This window comes from Moschus berezovskii, chromosome 11, assembly GCF_049115385.1.
Source record: "Moschus berezovskii isolate FMDL1 chromosome 11, NW_MosBer_1.0, whole genome shotgun sequence".
NCBI classification, from domain to species: Eukaryota; Metazoa; Chordata; class Mammalia; order Artiodactyla; family Moschidae; genus Moschus; species Moschus berezovskii.
The window spans coordinates 39624185-39647363 of record NC_142470.1 but is presented as its reverse complement, the minus strand read 5'-3'; the positions used below and the strand labels follow the sequence as shown (position 1 = coordinate 39647363).

Below are 23179 nucleotides of genomic sequence, written 5' to 3'. Positions count from 1 at the left end.
TATTTAATGAATGGAACTTACCTGGAGTCACAACATAGGTTCTTATTTCTCTGTTTTTCGTGGCTCATTTGTTTGTTTGTTTAATATATATAGTTGATTTACAGTGTTGTGTTAGTTTCTGGTATATATACAGCAAAGTGATTCAGTTACACACACACACACACACATATTCTTTTTCAGATTCTCAGATACTTTTCTCTTATATGTTATTACAAGATATTAATATTGTCCCCTATGCTATACAGTAGGTCCTTGCTGGTTATCTGTTGTATATATATATACGTTAATCCCAAGCTCCTAATTTATACCTCCCCCTACTTTCCCTTTTGGGAACCATAAATTTGTTTTCTATGTCTATGGGTCTGTTTTTGTTTTGTAAATAAGTTCATTTGTATCATTTCTTTAAATTTCACTTTTAAGTAATATCATATATTTGTCTTTTGTCTGACTTACTTCACTTAGCATAATAATCTCTAGGTCCATCCATGTTGCTGCAAATAGAATTGTTTCTTTTTCATAGCTGAATAATAATTCAGCCTTACTGTAAAATATGAGGGTTTCCATTTTCCCCAGGGTTTGCACAGTCACCAGCCCTCTTTTCCATCACAACCTGGTTTTGTGTGTGTGTGTGTTTTTAATCATCCCTTTCCTATCAGTGAACGTGACCTGGCTTCCTGGATTTCTTTTCTACTGTCCATCCCCTAGCTAGACCCTTGGTCCAGCGGATACTGGAGAATGCTGATCTTTGAAGCTTCAGCCAAAAGGCCTGTGTGTGCTGCACCTGTAATAAAGTCCAGAGCTGCTAAAGCCTCTACCTTTAGGTCTGGGAACCAGGCAGACAGCCAGCGGTATCTGTAGTTGGAGTTCACCAGGCTTTAGACTTGGGGTCCAAGGTGCAGATTCAGAGCTCAGAAGATCACTGTCCCTTTAAGATGTGGTTTTAATCCAGGGGTTATTCTTCAGGAGTTCAGGATCTGTCCAGCTCCTGCAGACTGACCTAGGAAGCCTCCAACCTGTTGTGCTTCATGCGCCCTGTCCCTCCCTCTAAGGTTTGCTAAGAACCCCAGCAGAGTGGAAAGGAGAGTGAGACATATGAACTTTGGAGCTGGTCAGTCCAGAGTTTAAAGGCTGGCCCAACAACTTATCATGTGTAGATCCTTGGATGAGGTATTTTCTTTCATTCCATATTTGTATAGGGGATTAATGATAAGACATACATTGTAGTCTTGTTTGAGGATTACAAGAGATAACACCAGTGAAAATGCCTAATATTTTTTTCAAGCACATAATCAGTACTCAAGACATATGAATTATTTCCTCTTCCATGTCCCTTCACCACCACACGGGAAACCTCAGTGTTAGCTTCCTCCTGATCCTCTGAATTTCTTGAATATGCATAATGATCACATGGAGAATCTTCTCTGCACTACCCATTCCCGGGGTCTGTCCTCAAGAGCTTCTATCAGAATCAGTATGAGATGGAGCCTGCGAACCTGCATCTTTTAAATCTGCACTTTTTAGTCAGTGCCACAGATGTTGTACATTCAGAACATTGATATGTATGACCTTACATTTCCAGAACTGTGAAAAAATAATTCCACCCCAAGTCGAGAGCTCCTATCCTAAACGTGTACATATGACAGACGTCTTCTTTAAGATGTGATTGCAAGAAACAGAAACCCACTTAAACTACCTTAATCAGAAAGTGGAAATAATTGAAAGGATAGAAGATTTTCAGTTCCAATTATGGATCCCCAGGTGAGGGACCCCTGGGGTCCTATAAATAACTTCTGAGGTCAGTGTGGCACACTCCACAGAATAAACAACAAGAAATGTGATAAGCAGGTAAAACAACACCCAGTGATTTCTCCAGATGATTAAAAACAGGATTCAGGTCTGATCATGAATCCTGTGGCAGCTCAGAGGTGAACTGTTCTGGGCTGGAGACTTCATGAGAACCTGCTGCTGCTGCTGCTGCTGCCGCTAAGTCGCTTCAGTTGTGTCCGACTCTGTGCGACCCCATAGATGGAAGCCTACCAGGCTCCCCCATCCCTGGGATTCTCCAGGCAAGAACACTGGAGTGGGTTGCCATTTCCCTCTCCAATGTGTGAAAGTGAAAAGTGAAAGTGAAGTCGCTCAGTCATGTCCGACTAGTAGCGACCCCATGGACTGCAGCCCACAAGGCTCCTCTGTCCATGCGATTTTCTAGGCAAGAGTACTGGAGTGGCTTGCCATTGCCTTCTCATGAGAACCTGCTGCTGCTGCTGCTGCTGCATCACTTCAGTAGTGTCCGACTCTGTGCGACCCCATAGACGGAAGCCCACCAGGCTCCCCCATCCCTGGGATTCTCCAGGCAAGAACACTGGAGTGGGTTGCCATTTCCTTCTCCAATGCATGAAAGTGAAAAGTGAAAGTGAAGTCGCTCAGTCGTGTCCGACTAGTAGCGACCCCATGGACTGCAGCCCACAAGGCTCCTCTGTCCATGCGATTTTCTAGGCAAGAGTACTGGAGTGGCTTGCCATTGCCTTCTCATGAGAACCTGAGCAGACCTGAATTCCTAAAAGACCAAGGACAGGTGATGGATAGCTCCAGAGAAGAGATGATATGACCTCAGACCAAAGAATGGAAAGGAGCAAACATATTTTGAGGACAATAATCTGTCTGGGAGAGTTTGGGTAAAGGAGTCAGGAATAATGAGAAATAAACTAAGACACTGGGTTGGAAGCAGATTGATGAGAGCCTGGAAGGAATTTTAACTCCAACTTAGTGTAATCACTGAAATATTTGAACATCTAACAAGTGATATTTAAGAAGAGAATCTGATAGCAGTGTCTCTGTATATAAAAAGGATACTAAGGGGCCCCAGAGACAGAAGCCCAGTCATGAGGCTACTGTAGAAGTCCTTTCTTCAGATGGCTGGGTTCCAAACAGGGACAACTCACTTGTTCAAAGATTCTTATGAGTGGTATGCCACATCATTCAGGAGTTGGTTCCTCCCCAAATAATCTGAGTATTTTTATCTGTATAAATTGTGTTGTCTTTGACTGTTTCAGCCTTAGCAACTCATTCAAGCTCAGCATGAGCTCAGATGTTTGTAAAGCTCTCCTTACCCCTCCAGTAGAAATCACTCCAAAGATGTTTAAGAAACTTTACTAAAACTATCTTCCAAAAAGGGAAAAAATAATTTGAGACTCCAAACTTTTAGCTGAATGATAGCATTTTTGTGAGTTTTTATCTGGGAGTTATGCTGGTGGTTTCCATCCTTGCAATACTTGAAACCCATGTTTATTGCAGTTGTTAATTCATTTGCTTGTACAGAAAAATGAGGACAAACACAGCACAGCTCATCTTTCTCAAGTCAGACAGAAATAATTATGGCCTGAAAGTTGGCTAACTAATTTTAAGGAATGGGTTCATTTCTCCTTCTGGATACTGAAAAGAAAACTCTTGTATCCCTTCTCCCCATCTGAAGAATCTTTTCCAACTTTTTCCCATGGATGTTGTTTTGTGGCTAGTTTTTTTCTCATAATAAAGTAGGTGTGGGCTTAGTTATCCAGAATAGGAGTACAGAGCAGCTTTCAAAAGCTCAAATAGTTCATGAAGTTCTAGATCCACTGGGACCTTCTTTTTTTATTGAGGCAGAGTTGATTTGCAATATTAGTTTCAGGTGTACAGCATAATGATTCAATGTTTTTATAGATTATACTCCATTTAAGGTTATTATAAAATACTGGCTATATTTCCTGTGTGGTACAATATATCCTTGTAGCTTATTTATCTTATACAGTGGTTTGTACCTCTTAATAGTGACCTTGTTTTTAAATCCCCAGTGAAGATGCATGGGCTAATATTTATTCAGTCCTCTAATATTCATTGAAAAGTTTTTATGGTAGACTCTGGCCATTTGGTTATACGTAAGCAGATAGAGACCCTATCCTGGTGGAGCTTATAATCTAGTGGGAAGAACACATTAAAAAAAAAACTCAATAAATAAACATGTATAATTTAAATTGTGATGCATGGTATATAGAAAGTAACATACAACTGAGATTAAGAGTAAGTGAAAGTGAAGTCGCTCAGTCGTGTCCGACTCTTTGTGACCCCATGGACTGTAGCCCACCAGGCTCCTCCATCCATGGGATTCTCCAGGCAAGAGTACTGGAGTCGGTTGCCATTTCCTCCTCCAAAAAGTGGTTGGCAAAGAACTCAGACTCCTTTGAAGAGATCACCTCAAAGTGAAATGGAGTTTTTCATTGGAAACGTGTGGATACAGCATTCTTGGCAGAGCAGAACCCTAAGAAGGTATATAACAGAACTGAAGAAGAGTGGGGCTTGGATGGTAAATGACAGAAGATGAAGGAAGAAGCAAGAAGTGGCTAAATCACATGGAGCCTTGAAAACTATGGTATTTTACTGTAAGGGCAATAGGCAACCATAGCCAATACAAAATCTGACAAATGAACGAACATGTTTGTAATCAAGATGCTCAGGGAGTCTAGAGATCATGGTTTTTATCCCCTTTGGATGATGAATAAACAAACACTCAGGACCAATAGTAATGAGACCTGTGGAAAAGAAGGAAAATTACTATGATTTATTGAGCGTCTTCCTTCTACCAGTTCCTCTGTTAACTACTTCCACAACCACTCTCTCAAGGGGGACTTATTATCCCCATTTTACAGGTGAGAAAACTGAGGTGTAGGCAGTTAGATAAACTGCCCAAGTCTGCCCACTCATAATGGTGGAGGAGGGAAGTTGAACCCACATCTGGGTCCAAAGAGTCTGCTTTTTCCACAATACTGGGCTGTGAATATCTGAGGAAACAGAAAATCACTGGATTATAGGGAAATGATTATCTAAGCTACGGATGCAGCAAGTCCCTGGATTCTCCTCAATCTGATTCCTGTGTTTTGGTCTTTTTACTATTCTTCAATCCTCTCTACTTTAAGGAAGAAGTACTCAGATTTTGTGTAACGTGTTAGTTCAAAGTGCTTTCACTTGTTATCTGTTTTAATCTCCCGTCAGTGCGACACAGAGAATAGGCAGAGAGAGAAGCTTGTAATTTATTTTGGTACCAAACATTGTTCCTTTTTCTCATTTAATATTCAGTCAGTCAGTCAGTCAGTTCAGTCGCTCAGTCGTGTCCAACTCTCCGCGACCCCATGAATCACAGCACGCCAGGCCTCCCTGTCCATCACCAACTCCCGGAGTACACTCAAACTCATGTCCACAGAGTCGGTGATGCCATCCAGCCATCTCATTCTCCGTCGTCCCCTTCTCCTCCCGCCCCCAACCTTTCCCAGCATCAGAGTCTTTTCCAGTGAGTCAACTCGTCGCATGAGGTGGCCAAAGTATTGCAGTACTCTATTTAAAAACCATAACAGCCCTGTGAAGGAAATATTCCCATTTAACAGATGAAGAAACGGAGACTCAGATACCCTGCACAAGAGCACACAGTTCTAATGGGGAGATCAAGGTTGGAACCCAAGTACATGACTCTAGAGCTCAGGCTTTCTCCCACCTCAATTTCCTTAGAAAGGTTAAAAATAAGAAGTCATCATTTAGTGAATTCTTAGCTGTTAGGCACAGTGAAAATCATTTTACATAGTCATCTCATCAAATGCTCACCCCAACCGTTTAATGTAGATATTATTATTCCTTCCATAGAAGCAGATACCCTAAGCACAGAGAGATTAGCTAACTGGTCCAAGATTGCACAGCAGTGGGCAGTGATCCAGAATGACTCAGTTCTGTCTCTAAGGTCCATAACAAGATGACCACAGCATTTAACGATGATGTGGGTAGGCCAGGAAGCATCTCCATTTCAGAGAAGAGGACCCTGAGGACCAAGAATGTGAAATGACTTAACACAGTTTACAGAGTTATAGCAAAGACAAGACCAGAGTCCAGGCAGGTGCACTGGTGTGAGTGCACCATTGGTGGGCAGGAGACTCTTTGCCATTTACTATTAGGTGGAAAGCACCTCTGAAAATCTCAGTTTCTGCTCAATGGATGAAATTCCATTATTTTGAGAGGCTTGCAGCTTGCCACAGCTGAAAGAAACATCTTCACTTTCACATTTTTTCAGGACTCTACCTCGGAGGACAGAATTCCTTGTTTTTGCAGAATTCACTTGATAAAATTATAAAACAAAATTTAGAAGGTTAGAAGATTGGAGCCCTTTAAGCCAGTAAAATTGTAAAGGAAGAAACTATTTCTTTGCCTTTTCTTATTGTGGCTTTCTCTGGGAGTTTCCATTGACCACAACTGGTGAATGCAGTGCCAGCCCTCAAGTGAAAATATGAAGCAAAGGTCCAGCAAGGCTCCTGGGTCTTTGTTTGCCTTTTCAAAAGTGCTGCAGGCAGTGAAATGGGAACCTGCATGAAAGCTGGGTTCGGGTAACACTGAAGTGGGGCTGCAGCTTTGAATCCTAACACTTGACCTGGTTACCATGATGCCAGCTCCTCCTCCCCACTGTCCCCACTTCTCGTGCAATCAAGGGCTGTGCCTGGAACCAAGCACACTTGGTCTCTGAGAAGAACCCAGTCACTGGCACCAAACTATATCCATCCAGGAGCATTTCTCTAGAATAAATATTTAAACCTGCATAGGGCTTCCTACTAATTCGAGGGGTGAGTCAGTGCCTAGAGCTTTCTGCGTGTTTGATCAACTATAAACAAGTATTGAGCAAACATGACTATATTTGAAACGATTTCTTGCAAGTTTTGGCACTAACATCGTTGTTATCAAGGAAGCTCTAAGAACTACTGAAACTGAGGACTGGATCTGTTCCATGGCGTATATATATTTATTTTATTTATGGTAACATATCGTGGGCTTCCCTGGTGGCTCAGAGGTTAAAGCGTCTGCCTCCAATGCGGGAGACCTGGGTTCCATCCCTGGGTCGGGAAGATCCCCTGGAGAAGGAAACGGTAACCCACTCCAGTATTCTTGCCTGGAGGATCCCATGGACGGAGAAGCCTGGTAGGCTACAGTCCACAGGGTCGCAAAGAGTCAGACACGACTGAGTGACAGAATGGAACGGAACGGAACCATATCGTATGCTAATTTCTCCCTTCCCCTTATGGGAATGCGAAAGCCCCTCAGTCCAGCCTTACTGGAGCTTTGACAAAAGGCAAAGCCCATCTTCCTGGCTTCCCACCCATCTACTCTTCCAAGACCCCACAAAGGTCTGCTAAGGGTTTTTGTCCAATCAAACTGTAAATCCCTGGGGTTTCCCTGGGGTTCCAGTGCTTAAGACATCACCTTCCAATGCAAGGGGCATAGATTCGGTCCTCGGTCAGGGAGTTAAGATCCCACATGCCTTGTGGCCAAAAAACCAAAACATAAAAAACAAGAAGCAATATTGAAACAAATTCAATAAAGACTTTAAAAATGGTCCACATTAAAAAAAAACAAAACAAAACAGTATCTGCATCACATTCCTGTAGTCCTGGAAAGTACCTGACTTAACTGAACCAGCTCTCCTTCCAGGACTAGCAGAAGGGGAGACTCATTTCAGCAGCAGCCCTTCTCTTAAATCAGCCTTATTTGTGAAGGAAGAAACTGCCCTCTCCACCTTTGCCCCATCTAAACCCTGTCTGGAATTCCGTCTCAACTTCAAGGCTCTGCTCCTATCCTCTCTTTTCCGCAGAGCCTGCCCTGATCTCTCCTGCACCTTGAACTCTCCCTGCCTTGAACTCCACTGGCGCTAATTGTTGGCATCACTTGCTTGGCATTTGCCTTTCCTCCTGGTCAGTTTCTGAATTGTGTAGTTGCTGAGCCTGCCCCCTTTGTCGTATTCCCCCTGTGGCATTGAGTGTGGGGCTGAGCATAAGAATTCATTGCAAAGCAGCGCCAAGGACTGCAGCGCGTTCGTGACCTACGTGGCACCACACATGGGCAGTTCTGTGGCTCTGTTTCTTGTAAAATCCTCTTAGTCTTTCTCTACCCTCTTTTCCAGGACTGTATCTATAAAAGATGGCATTTTGTGCTGCATTCACATTAGCAGGCCTGGAGGCATAAATATAATTAATTGTAGTTTTTGTGGTGAGTGGAAAAGATTTTTTAAAAATCATTTGCCTCAGCAGTCATTAATTAGATTTTACAGACATTCAGGTCAGGCATTTCAGCTAAGCTATTATTTCTATTTAACTCAGTAAAGAATCCAAATGTAATAAAAATTCCCATTACTTAAATAGGCTGAAGAGATTGCAGGAAGGTATGTTCAGTTAATCCTCAGGTCAACCCCACACCCTCCAGCTCCTTCTCCTATATCTAGGAATCTGTTAAGACTTATTGTAAAAGCAATAGCAGAATTTAGACAAAATCCGATGAAACACTGCAGGGTCCAGCTCCCCAGGAGGGCCACTGACTTTGCCAGTATTCATGAGATCAACAAGTTCATCTTACTAAATAAACCTCGTCTTGGAGTTCACAGTTATCTGAGCTTTCCTTCTGAAAACAAGAGAAGAAAGTGGTTTCATAGAAAAACGGTGAATTTCCTCAGTTTCAAAACCTTGTTTGTCCTGTGCGCCTTCACACCAGACTCTCCTTAAGTGTGGAGAAGAGTACCATATATTTTGATAAGCTGGATGCCCCTCTCCAGACAAAACTCTTGCATGTTTTGAGGATAATAAGCTTTATTGTCTAAAATTCAGTAATCTCTTAAAAATGTCTTTCTTGCACGTTGCAATATTTACGGTATTATGCATGACTATACATAGGAGCCTGGAGGGCTAGGGTCCACATGGTCACAAAGAGTCAAACACAAGTTAGCAACTAAACACAATGACTATACATAAAATCATGTGTGAATCCTAGAAAGATCTCTGTGTGTTAGTAAATTTTTATTTTAAATTCAGATTCTGTAGAACTGATAAGAACTAGGATAATGTCCATAGTTAACAATAAATATGTCTATTGATTTTTAAATGTGGAATGGAATTTACTTAGGAAAGGTGACTCTCCTTTTTTTTTTCAAAATGTTATTAGAGATCAAATAGTTTCAAAATTCGTGGGGGTAAGATTGACAGTCCTGAAGACAAGGATGAGCCAGATATGTGTCCCAAGTTCCCTGACATTTTCTAAAAGCAATATCCTCCAGGCTTATCCAACATGAATACTGCCATCAGCTATAATATTGTACCTGGGAGTCTAAACCCCACCTCCCAAACATACACATTTTTGCCAAGTAAAGGAACCAAGGCATTTTACAAAGCAGGCCTGTCTAGACCTTAAACATGGGGACATAATACACCTACAACATTACTGTTTCAAAATATAAGTCATTTAAAAGGATGAAGGTGAGAAGTAGACCTGCTAGAAGGGCAGTCTCCAAAGACAGTGGTGCTTAATAAGAAGAGGGAGATGTTACAAGATGCTGAAACTAGCCTTGTATTCAAAAGAATATAAAAGATTTAAAATTTAATTTAAAAAACCAGAAAAGATTAATAAAAGATGATATTTATGGGGAAAAAGAAAGACTGCTATATAATATGCTAAAATGCCAATTAATGAAGCCATGCAGAAAGTGCCATTTGTTTATGCAACAAATATTTAATTTAGTGCCTACTATGTGCTGGATAAAAACAATTCTCTTTGCCTTTGTAGAGGTTATATAGTCTAAAAGGGAAGATACACAATGACCAACCAATCATAAATATATCATTATAAACCACAATAAGTCCTCTGGAAGATGGTAATTCATACTAAAATGTGAATGAATACAGAAATATTTCATTGGTAAAATCACCAAGACTTAGGTCACAAAATCCATACTGAATTTGGAGGGTGACAAAGAGAGTGAATTTAAGGGAAATTGCTAAGTTTTGGCTTAGAGAACTACACAGATGTAATTGAGTGATAGATAGTTAACCACCCACAGGTCAGCCTACTTCAAGCTCCAGGCATCTTAGAAGCAGAATATGCCTTTCATGATAAATAAGACACTAAGAAACATGCTATCTAGATATGTAGAAGCAAAAGGCCCTTATACCACAAATGGATAAAGGAAACTGGTCTTGTATGAACACACACAAAACCCTTCCAACAGGAAATGGTCAAGTAAATAAAGAATGATAGCTTATTAGGGAAGGAGGCAGAGCAATGAGGGGGAAAAAATTAGGTATGCTTATAGTAAGGGACGGAAAACGCAATGGCAACCCACTCCAGTACTCTTGCCTGGAGAATTCCATGGACGAAGGAGCCTGGTAGGCTGCAGTCCATGGGGTCGCGAAGAGTCGGACACGACTGAGCAACTTCCCTTTCACTTTTCACTTTCATGCATTGGAGAAGGAAATGGCAACCCACTCCAGTGTTCTTGCCTGGAGAATCCCAGGGACGGAGGAGCCTGGTGGGCTGCCATCTATGGGGTTGCACAGAGTCGGACACAACTGAAGCAACTTAGCAGCAGCAGCATGGTAAGGGAGGGATTCATAACAACTCTATGCAAATATTCACAATCTTTAAGGATTCTTGAGAAATCTCTGCATAAACCCTGAACTGTATGAGAAAAGGCTTCAGAATAAATAAATATATTAAGTCCTGGACTAATCCGCCATGGGTTTCACTTTAAATATATTAAATAGCTTTTATTACTTGGCAGAGTTATTTTACATCTGTTGCCTCTTTTACTCCCCTAATAAACTAATGAGGTGTTCAAGAGTATCACTACCAGTAACAACACATGCATTTCTAGAGTTCTTTACAGATTTCCAACATGCTTACCCATATATCTTCTTTTTGAAATCTGCCCAGAAGGTAGCAGGATAACATAATTAGCCATCTTTCAGGCATTTTCAGCAAATAGGATTTAGCAAGAGACCAGTGGTGAGTGATGAGATAGAAGCAGTTATGAGTGACTGTCTTTGCCCAAGAGTAGTAGCAGTCATAGCAGTAGTAACAGAAGTAAGAGTAACAGCTCATTGTTTGAGAACTGAGTATGTGTTAGACATCCTGCTAAGAGCTTTACTACTAAGGCTGTTCTGAGCCTACTTTTTGGTACCTTATTTTCATGAAGGTTTCCCTTGTGGCTCAGCTGGTAAAGAATCCGCCTGCAATGTGGGAGACCTGGGTTCGATCCCTGGGTTGGGAAGATTCCCCTGGAGAAGGGAAAGGCTACCCACTCCAGTATTCTGGCCTAGAGAATTCCATGGACTGTATAGACTCATCACAAAGAGCCGAACACGACTGGTTGACTTTCACTTTCACTATTTTCATGTAAGGCACTTGTTGGCTGATGGCCCAAGGTCATGAAATCACTATCTATTGACTAATCACGTCTGTCTGGTTCTGTCTACAGAACAAAAGCCTTGTCAGGATTCCTTAATCTCACTCTCTTCCTCACTCTGTAAGCCAACTTTTACCACCTGTGTTCTATTGATTTTACGAATGAAACTTCTCTGCGTTCTTGTCTCTTACTCATTTTACCATCAGACAACTCTTTGAGGTCAGTGTTTGTCTTATTCTCATTTTACAGAAAAAGAAACTGAGATGCAGAAGTTCAATAACTTATCCAAATCCTCCTGGCCAGTAAGTGGTGGGGCTTGGATCCGAACAGAAATCTATTTAAAGTCCAGATCTATTTTTTTCTGTCTCCAGAGCCCAGGCTCCTAAGAATAAATCACCATTAGTTGAGGATTTCCAGGCCCTGTGCTGTGGACTCTGCCTATAGTATCTCATTTAATCTTCCCAACTCAACAACCTCATGCAGTAGGTGCTGTCCTTATCCTACCATTACAGATGAGGAAACAGACTCAGAGAGGTTATGGAACTTGCCCAAGGTCACAATGTTTATGACTGAGCTGGCCCAAGCAATTTGATTCTAGATTCTAAATTATTACTATGTTAAACTGTGTCACAAAATTGGGGTTCAGACAAGTTTAAGGACTTGCCAGGGACCATAAGTCAGACAAGTAGAGGACCAGGATCAAGACCAGAAGCCAACTCCTCACATTGGTTAGGCTTGAGGCATGTGGTAGTCTTAGCACAGTCTCCATTAGAGGTCAATTATTCTGTCCCCTCTGACATCACCCTGACCCTGTGCGAGTTCTTTCCACTCTGTCTAGTCATTTCCCATCATCTGGTTCCCAGTGCTCTGTCTGTACCTCCTCCATGGCTACCAGTGCCCGGATCGGGGACGGATCCTCTGCCTCCCCACACCCACCCAGTCTCCAGTCCCTTAGGCTGCTCTGCTGTCTGCTGAAGTTCAGACAGACTGATTACTGTACAGTCTGGGCTGCTAATAACCAAAGGACCCCAAATCCACCCCATGCCATTCTGACTTCCTACCTTTTGAAACCAGATATTTCAAACTAATAGAAGCCACAGTCCCAGACAAATCCTGCCCATCCCCCTCACTGATAAATTTTACTCTATTGGCTGCACCGTATCCCTTCCAGATGTTTTATGTTAAGATTGGGAAAGCTGTGTTTTTACTGGATTGAATCACTGCACTTGGCTGACATTTTTTGGCCCTTAATACACTCCTTAGATTTATCAGCTAATTGCAGACACTTTGAGAGAATCATACAGCATGTGTTTATTATGACAAAACCTGCAAGTGTGTCTTTGTGGTTAAAGATTCACGGGTGTTTCCTTTACTGACCCCTGGTTAAGTATTAGAATTGGTTCAAAAATGTTTCTTCCAAGTCAGGAACGTAACATGGGTGAAAATTTCATTTTTGTGTTTTGATGGAGTTTGAGGAATGGAGACAGGATAGATCCAATAGCTCAATTTTCATTCTTGGACTGTTAAAATCTTTAGTTGCCGATGATAAAATGACTTATAAAGGGAGACGGAGGAATTTTATTTAAAATGTAAGAAACAGCTTTGTGTTGTTCTAATGTCACTGTTACAAATTTCTCCAGCGGGTCAATTCTGTTTCTTCCAATGTGGCCTGTTTGGAGATTTGTGCCTGAAGACACGATGAAGGGGGTGGTTGCCTCCCTGAGTCACGGCCACCAGTAGCTAGGATGGCCCTTCAGGCAAGAAGAGCCCCGTGGCAGCAAACTAGGGGGGAGAGGGGAGAGGACAATCATCACAGTCCAGGTGGTGCAGGTGCTATCTGGGGAGAATCTGGATGCGGATCCTGGCAAGCCCCAATCCTAGGATGCTGCTGCATCTAAAGGACTGTATTGACCATTGGAAAGAGGAGGAAGGAAAAGCCGGAAGGGGAACACGGATGCCCAGGATATATCCTTGGGGGGTCCCTCATTCCAAGTCAGAATGTCAGTGAAGGGCTCAGGGGTGATACCGGGTCCCCAGAGCCAGGTATGTGGGGGCCACTGACTAACAGACATGGAGGCGGAGAGCTGGGTGCATGTTATCCCATTCCTGCGAAACTGGGGGAACTGAGGCTGCACCTGTGCTTGAGGTGCGTGGTGACTGGGTAAGCCAAAGCGAGAGGAAATAAGTCAAGCGCTGATAAAAAGGAACAAATTGCCTTGTCTCTGGAATCACATAGAAGCTGAAAACAGATACTAAAATGCCTTTAAATTGTGAAAGAGGCAGAAAGAATGTTCAGGAAAAATAACTGGAAGTCTGAATCTTAGAATTGTCAAGAAAAAGAAATACAGTCAGCCCTCTGTAACCTGGGTTTCACATCTGCAGATCCAACCAGCTGGGGATCAAAAATATTTGAAAAAAAAATCCAGAAAGTTCCAAAAAGTAAAACTTGAGTTTGCAGCATGCTGGGGACTATTTACATAGCATTTCCATTGTATTATGAATTATAAGCAATCTAGAGATGATTTAAAGCAGCGGTCCCCAACCTTTTTGGCACCAGGGACTGATTTCGTGGGAGACAATTTTTCCATGGACCAGGGGTGGCGGCAAGGGAATGGTTCAGTGGTAATGCAAGTGATGGGGAGTGGCAGATGAACTTTCTTGCCTGCCGCTCACCTCTTGCTGTGCAGCCCAATTACCAACAGGCCACGGATGCATACTATTTCCATAGCCTGGAGGTTGGGGACCCCTGACTTAAAGTATATGGAAGAATGTGTGCAGATACGCCACCATTTTACATAAGGGACTTGTGCATCCTCTGAGTTCGGTATCCATGGGGATCCTGGACCAGTCCTCCTGCAGATACTGAGGGAGGATCGTGCTGCTTCTTTTGACCCTCAGGTATAGAGAATCACCTCAAATACATGGTTGCGAGGGAGCCTCTTTAAGTGAATACATCTGAATGTGTTGTCGTCTGTATATCAGAGAACAATTTTCTGAAGCATGTTCATTTCTTTTCACAATGCTTCTCTATGAGGATGCCCAGATTTCTCTCTGGAATGGGTAAATATTATCTTTTCTGAGAAACTGGTTTGTTCTCATTCTTCAGACTGAGAATCTCATAAATATTGTCTGTCCTCATTTGCTACTAGAAAGCTTAGAATTAAATTCAGGAGCCACTCCTAGCAAGGAAATAAGCTCTTCCCAATGTATTTTGTTTATGCTATTCTCACTCCTTACTTCATCTTCCCCTGATTTTCCCTTTAATCCATTTCCTCCCCTTTTGTAATTTATTATATATTTGGTTTGACTGTATCCTTGTGGCATATGTATCACTTAAGCTGGAACAAAGAAGCATATTTGCTAAAAACATCCATGCAAGTTAATGGGTGTTTCCCAATGCTAAAAATGCTTTTTTTCTTTTACAGACTTTACATTTTATTTCAGTATTAATTCTTTTAACAAATGCCCCTTTCATAAATAGGGCAATGGTCTTCTTCAGCCCTCTGCTGCTGCTGCTGCTGCGTCACTTCAGTCGTGTCCGACTCTGTGTGACCCCATAGACAGAAGCCCACCAGGGTTCCCCGTCCCTGGGATTCTCCAGGCAAGAACACTGGAGTGGGTTGCCATTTCCTTCTCCAATGTGTGAAAGTGAAAAGTGAAAGTGAAGTCGCTCAGTCGTGTCCGACCCTCAGCGACCCCACGGACTGCAGCCCACCAGGCTCCTCCATCCATGGGATTTTCTAGGCAAGAGTACTGAAGTGGCTTGCCATTGCCTTCTCCGCTTCAGCCCTCTGACCCACTTCAATTTCCAAATTAAGTAAGGCCCGCCCAAATAAAGATACAGCAGTATATCACTCAGTGTCCTATACTTGTTAAAAATGCTTAGCCAAAATTTTAGAATCCTTATGCAATAAACGGTGGGATTCATAAATGGCAGAGAAAAGCTTAAAAGTCAGATGCCCTGATTTCGCCAGAAGCCTTTATTATTCACTCCCTGTGGAGTCTTGGAGTTCTCCAGACTCTCCACTGAACCCTGTAAGACTCACTTGGGGGAAAAACTACATTTCCATTTAAGGAAGGTTCTCTTAAAGTGTGAGGCGCCACAAGCAGCCTTCAAAGACATCCTTCGCCTGCAACATGTTTCCACTTCTTTAACGAGAAGGTGACTGAGTAATCTGAGCATGCATCTCTTCTAGAGAGTTGGCCATTTCCATCCTGTCTTTCTGGTCTTATCTATTAATCACTCATTTTTCTACTTTTTAAGCTTCTTTTGTTCCAGCTAAAGAGGTCTATGCATTTCTAGTTTCTCACATTTGCAAATGCCACTCCCTGCTGGGACCTTAACCTTCCCTTAACTTACCTCTGCCCACTTGACTGAGTCCCACCCTCAGCAGCCACTTCTTCCAGGAAGCCCTTCTCAATTACAGCCCTCAGTGATCTCCCCCACGAACTCTGTAGCTCGTACTGTCTGCCCTTTCACCCTGGCACCTATCACATAGAATGGTCCGTGGTTATTTATCTTTTCAAGTTTAGCTCCCATTTCATCTACTGGATGTTAAACCTCTCTATAACTAGGACTGACCTTTCATAGATTCAATACATATCTGCCAGAACAAATGAATAAGTAATTCCTATAGCTTTTGTGGAGCTTCCAGGGTGGTGCTAGTGATAAAGAACCCACCTGCCAATGCAGGAGACCTAAGAGATGCAGCTTCAATCCCTGGGTCAGGAAGATCCCCTGGAGGAGGGCAATGCAGCCCAATCCAATATTCTTGCCTGGAGAATTCTCATGGACAGAGGAGCCTGGCAGGCTGCAGTCCATAGGGTCGCACAGAGTCGGACGGGACTGAAGCGACTTAACAGTGCATGCACATAGCTTTTGTGACACCCAGAACATCTAAGACAGTACTGTTCATTAAATGCTTGACATTAATGATACCAGTGAAAATGTGACACTCTACTTACCCACCCACTACAGCATTGTATCCTTGAGCCTTCTGATCTTGGTAGCTAAAATCAAAATTTGACTTTTTGATTTCCTCTCCTCCTAGATTTTGAAGAAATCCTGCATTGAAATTCTAGCAGCTGAACCATCCACCATATGCGCAGGAGGTAAATTGAAACTAAGTGTTAATTGCTGTCACATGAATGATGAGATTTCGAATTCAGGTCACATTTACTTCATCAGTAGCAAAGAAGGGAGTCAGGGCACGAAAGGGGAGGGGGAAAAAAGGAATAGAAATTGCTAAATTTGCTTCTGGGGTGAAAAGGTAATAAATAAACAACATGTCAGTTGTTTGAAAGTTTGAAAAAGCCTATCCAAATTCTCTCCTTTTGTGGGAACTAATTATAGGAATATTACAGAAATACTGGATTCCCACACACCGCTACCAACACCTCTCTCTGGATACAAGTGGAATCTAACCCTTCATCTTCATGGCAGCCCTACATCACATCACAGTGATCATAGGCCACCTCTGAAATGTTGACATATTTAATTGTTTGGTGCTGACCCTCTTTCCATAACTAATATTTTGATCTTAATTAATTGCCCCATCTGCCAGCCCTTACAGACTGTCAATAGGCAACTCGAGTTGTCCCTGTAAAGAACCATTATAATTTTGTCATTAATGCAGCAAACCTCTATTTAACAAAGAATCACCCTTCTCTGGGTCACAGTATTTTTTCTGACTGATCAAAATTGGGGTCTTGTTGTTGTTTTGTATTATAATGGACTGCCTAAAACTTCATCGGTGCTGGCTCTCTTCATACAATTCCTGGTAGTTTCCCCACCATTCTCCTTTTATTTATTTAAAAAGTACTGTTAGGCACCTACTGAATGCTGGACAGTGTGGTAGGTGCTCAAGATTCAAAAAGGATAAACTCTCTCTCCGTTATTTCCTGGTGCTCTAGGACCTGGAGTCTTCCACTGTTGAGACCTCACTGTTGACATCATCTTTCTAGTCTCCTAAAATACTAAGTGCCAATTATTAATTTATCATAAAAAATATATCATGCAACCCTGTAAGTAGTGAGGAAGAACTTTCCAGCTTTTTCAAAAACTGTACAGTTTTATTCTTTATGGCATATTTTATTGATATAAGTGAGGTAATTCCTTGAGGATTTCATTCCAGTTTCTTGGCTATATTTTAGAATAGCTGAAACACTTTCAAGGAGTTAGATATACTGAATAGTATGAACCAACAACAAAACACTCAGTATATATGTAAACATACAATGTTGTTAGTGGTACTTGGGGACTGACTATTCAGAAATGTGTGTAAATTTCCTGAAGAAAAGCAATCAACAAAGGGTATCTGTTGACCTTTAAATACACTGCTACCTGGCAACACACATGGCAGGAACATATGTAGCTGGCACAAAGACAGGTCCAGGAAAACCTTCTTAAGAAAAAGAATTGAAATATCTTACTTTTGCAAATTTACAAAAGCATATGACTACATGAAACCCAGTGCCAGGAGCCTTAACCAGGGTTCATTAGCTCCAAGGTAAATCAGCCTCCACGATTTTTATAATTCCTTAATTTTAAAACAATTAGAAAATAGGGGAGTTCCTTACTTGTGCAATTATCTCATTCATGAAAAAACAACCCAGACTTGGAGTTTAGCAATCCTACTGGATGTTTTGCAACCATGTATCGACAGAACATTTAAAGACAATGAATACAACTTCTGTTAATTCACTAGCATAATCAGTCCCCTTCCTGTAAGGTTCTTGGGGACAGAGAAGAAATCTTATTTCTCTCCACTTCCCACTGCCTCACAGAGTACATGGTACTTAATAGGTGGTCAATAAATGTTGACCGAATGTCTTGATTCATATATTCCTTCAATAAACAATGCACCAATTTTTGCTCATTTGACCCTGATTAACAACTACTTTCACCTAATCTCAAGAAGTTATCAGACCTTTGAACTGGCTATTTAAAATGAAGCAAAATTAGAAATAGCTGAAGACAGAACAAGACCCCCTCAAACCCACAAAATCTCAACCAGTTGGACAATGGAAAAATATATTATTAAATAATTCTTGAATCAAAGATTAATAAACTAAAATCTGCTTTACTTACCATCAAGGTGTTCAAGACAATAAAAAGCCCACATATATAAATATAATGAATATGTCACAGAAATATCAAGATCTACAAGATCTGATCCTAGCAAATTCAGCTTTTAGTATGTTTCTTATTAAATAGAAAAGAAAAATAATTAAGTAAAAGATATTTTCAAAGCTAAGGAAAATACAAGAAAAAAGATCAAAATGCATTAATGAATTTAAACAAATTAAAACAAGTTAACTGATAAATTATCCCAGGAGCTGTGTCTTTGACCATGAAGAACCAATAAAATAGACAAATCTCTGGTAAATCCAGTCCAAAGAATCTTCCTGTGGATATTTTTTAAATCTCTGACTGAAATGCAATATTGCATATTTATAAACAAACAATAGTTTTTCCATGTCAGAGTAAACTATTCAATTCTATTTATTTCTTTTTTTAATTGAAGTATAGTTGATTTACAATGTTGTATTAATTTCTGCTGTACAGAAAAATGATTCAGTTATATATGTGTGTGTGTGTATATATATATACACACACACATTCTTTTTTACACTCTTTTCTATTTTGGTTTATCACAGGATAATAGTTCCCTGTGCTATATTGTAAGGCCTTGTTATCTATCCATTCCATATATACAAGTTTGCATCTGCTAACCCCCAACTCCCCCTGCGCCCCCCCTACCATTTCCTTTATTTCTTAGAAAAAAATTAACACAAGACACAACAATGGGACCTAGTCACAGGTTTTGAAAAGGCAAGCTCCCACCTCTCTTGACTTAGAATCATTAGGGTTAAAATATGTTGATTAGAGAATAACTTTATTAAGAAGAAAATGAAACTTTCACAAGATACCCCTACTCCAAAAGTTCTTCCAAGGATTCTCTTAAAGGTCTGTCTCTGATCATTCTTGGAGTAAGCATGGCTTTCATGAGAAATTGGAGGCCACTCCCCGTGGTTATGAACTCCTGTCAAGTAGACCCCGTCTGAAATTTTCATTAGGCTACTGCGAGGATCCGGAGATTTATGTGAAAGTGCTTAAAAATCATGAACTGTTATAACAAAACAAGGTGATATTATCATAAGTATCATTTTAATAAGGATTGAAGGTCAATGTGAGAATGTTGATAACATCATACCTAGATGAGAAAAATATGCCTGTATGTTTTTCTGGGCTTCCCTGATGGCTCAGTGGTAAAGAATCCACCTGCTAATGCAGGCGACATGGATTTGATCCACTGGTCGGGAAGATCCAATGGAGAAGGAAATGGCAACCCACTGTATTTTTGCCTGGAAAATCCCATGGACAGAGGACCCTGGCAGGCTACAGTTCATAGGGTGGCAAAAGAGTCAGACATGACTTAGTAACTAAACAACAACAGTGTTTCTCTACTGAAAGAAAATTGGAGAAATATATAGAGTTCAGAGTAACTGCAAAATGATTCACTAACTCAATATGTACTGAAGGAGAGAAAGTAAACAAGGAAATATTGAGACTAAACCCTAGACAGATCTGTGAAGAAGATAGAATTTGCTTTCATCCAAAACCTTTCCTCTCAGGCCCCTCCCCTGCCTCTCTGAATTACTTCCCTTACTTGGCAGCCAGAGCACCCACTCCTGTGAAGCCCCACCCAGGCCTGTCCACTCAAGACACTTGATGCTGATGACTGCATTCCCCCAAGACAGTGATCTCTGCTGGCTTTCACCAACAACTCAGCAACAGGCATAATTCTGACAGCAAACTGAGCTCTGAGTGAGGCCGTGAGACAATGCACTGGACGACAAAACTGAGATCCAACACAGACCTTTCCTTGTTGGCCTTTAAATAACATGGTGAAATTTAATGGGACAAATATAAAATGAACTTGCAAACAGTTTAATATACAAGCAAGTTTATAGAAACTGACTTAGTAACAATTCATGCAAAGAAAAAGAAAAAAAAAAAGCCAGAAGACACATAGCTTTCTTGAGAGCCAACAAGAATGCCTTTGACAAAAAAGAAGCTGATGCCATCTTAGGGTGCATCAGTAGCCATCCAGTGTCCAGGGTAAGAGAGCTAATTCCATGCTGTACTATTCCAAGTTCAGACCATGGCTCCAAGTCCTATATTTTAAGGATGGCATTGGCACATGTTCTTAATAGAAGAGGAGATGGAACTAGAAACTATTTAATAATTCATTCAGGATGTGAGGGCAGCCTGACTGTGATCTGTCACTCCACTGATAGACAGGATTGATTGAGCTGATCTGGCTGGCTAGGCAGGTGTCCTCTCCCTCCCTCCCATGTGTGTCCCTCCTGAAGCTGTATGCCTAGGAGAAGAGGATAACCTTCCGCAGTAGTGCTTCATGCATAGTTCATGAATGCTATAGTGCTTCATGCACTGTAGTCCATTCTTCAGTCAAGAATATACAAGTAGCTGTGCTCCCTTGCTACAACCTCCAAACAAGCGCTCAAGGTCCATTTACAGGAACACACAGGATAGTCAAGCTTCTAAGATTCCAGTCACTGATTCTTTCCTTCCTTCCCTTCTTCCTTCCTTCATTCTTCCCTTTTTTCTTTCCTTCTTTCTCCCTCCCCCTTCTTTCTTTATTTCTTTTCCATCAGTTCTCAGTGTCTACTACGTACCAAACAATGTGAAAAGATTTCAGTACTAAAATGCATGCCTGGTCCCAACCCCCATGAAATTCTCAGTCTTCTCTAGGAGTTAGTCATATGTTCAGATAAAATACAAAACCATGTATGAAGTACAATAGCAGAGATCTGCTCAAAGAGATGCTAATGAGATGCTTGTGGGATGAGGAAGGACTGAAATGACCACAGAGATTTAGACAAAGAATTGAAACACAAGGATATTTGGAGAACTCCCATGCAGAAAGGAATTATTGGTCTTATTATATGTAGCTTCAGGATTATATGTAGCTTCAGGAGACCACCACGGAGTGGATGGGGAGGAATTCAAAGAGGCAGATTTTGGCTTAACAGATGCAACTTTTACAATGAAAGCTTTCCAACGGTGGAGTAGATGGTCTGAACTTTCCACCCCTAGAATTATGTGAGCAACAGCTGAATGACCATCTGTAAACATATGCTGTCCAGAGAACTCCTCCTTTGGGTCTCCTTTATAACTTTAAGTTTCTAAAGACTTAATTCAATGTCAGCTAAGATATTAATGGGTGATTATTGTTTAATTGCTAAAGAGACCAGTACACTTGGAACTGTTTTGCATTTTAACAAAAAGTGTTAATGGGAAGAAGATGTAGGGATCTGCCCTGATCAAAAAGAATTTCATTCAACGTCATGAGTGAAACTATTTGGAGAGAGAGCCGTCCCCCAAAGCCTCCACTGCCAGAGGTTATAAACTGACGGCCAACAAGCCCTCTCTGGTCTGTGCATATGCTCTTTTTGATTCACACTGCAATTAAAAAAAACAAATTTATTACTAACACTTAAAAGTCTGATTTCACCTAAAAATTCAGATTTTCATCTCGTATTGAAAAATTCATATCTAGCAACACTGGGCCTGTATTTATCACATGATAGTGATTATTAGAGACTGAATAACTTCCCTTTAAAAGAAGCATGTACTCTTTCCAATTCACCATACTATCCCACCTCTCCCCATTGTCACCCTATATCCAGGCCAAACATATGGTTGCCATTTAGTGTGGTACTTAAGTCCCTGTATTTAGAACAGCTCCTGTTCTAAAACATATAGGAAGTCACCTGCTCTGTGGAGAGCCTTTCCAGCACCTTTGACTTTGCATGTGTGCCTGGTAAGTCGCTTCAGTCATGTCTGACTCTGTGTGACCCTATAGACTGTAGCCAGCCAAAGTCCTCTGTCCATGGGATTCTCCAGGCAAGAATACTGGAGTTGTCTGCCATGCTCTCCTCCAGGGATCTTCTTGACTCAGGGACTGAACCCACATCTCTCACATTTCCTGCATTGGCAGGAAAGTTCTTTACCTCTAGTGCCACCTGGGAAACCCCAGGTTTGACATTGCCTGCATTTAAATTATTCTCTTTCCCTTCCAATATAGACTCTTCTTTAAATTTCCTAATTAAATAGTTTTGCAGATTAGCCTGTGTGTAATTAGGAGAATTGGCCCAATGTTGGATTGGCCCTGCCTACGTTAGTGTAGCTCCTCTTTAGGAAATTCACCCTTTGCCTACACACAGTTTTCCTGTGGTCCCACAATGATGGCCTCGGACTTGTATAGCTCAGTTCAGTTCAGTTCAGTCATTTAGTAGTGTTCAACTCTTTGTGACCCTGTGAACCACAGCACACCAGGCCTCCCTGTCCATCACCAACTCCTGGAATCCACCCAAACTCATGTCCATTGAGTCAGTGATGCCATCCAGCCATCTTATCCTCTGTCGTCCCCTTCTCCTCCTGCCCTCAATCTTTCCCAGCATCAAGGTCTTTTCAAATAAGTCAGCTCTTCGCATCAGGTGGTCAAAGTATTGGAATTTCAACTTCACCATCAGTCCTTCTAATGAATATTCAGGACTGATTTCCTTTAGGATGGACTGGTTGGATCTCCTTGCAGTCCAAGGGACTCTCAAGAGTCTTCTCCAACACCACAGTTCAAAAGCATCAATTCTTCGGTGCTCAGCTTTCTTTATAGTCCAACTCTCACATCCATACATGACCACTGGAAAAACCTTGACTAGTTTGAGTGAACTCCGGGAGTTGGTGATGGACAGGGAGGCCTGGCGTGCTGTGATTCATGGGTCGCAAAGAGTTGGACACGACTGAGCGACTGAACTGAACTGAGACAGACCTTTGTTGACAAAGTAATGTCTCTGCTTTTTAATATGCTATCTAGGTTGGTCATAACTTTCCTTCCAAGGAGTAAGCATCTTTTAATTTCA

At 41.4% G+C, this 23179-nt stretch overlaps 1 protein-coding gene across 1 annotated transcript in view; it reads left to right on the top strand.

Moving 5' to 3' along the window:
• ANTXR1 (ANTXR cell adhesion molecule 1) overlaps positions 1–23179 on the top strand; it is a 266648-nt gene that overhangs the window by 64185 nt on the left and 179284 nt on the right. The window contains exon 9 of the mRNA XM_055400577.2: positions 16282–16342. Within this exon, the coding sequence (XP_055256552.1) occupies positions 16282–16342 (61 nt within the window). The remainder of the gene's footprint in view (positions 1–16281; positions 16343–23179) is intronic.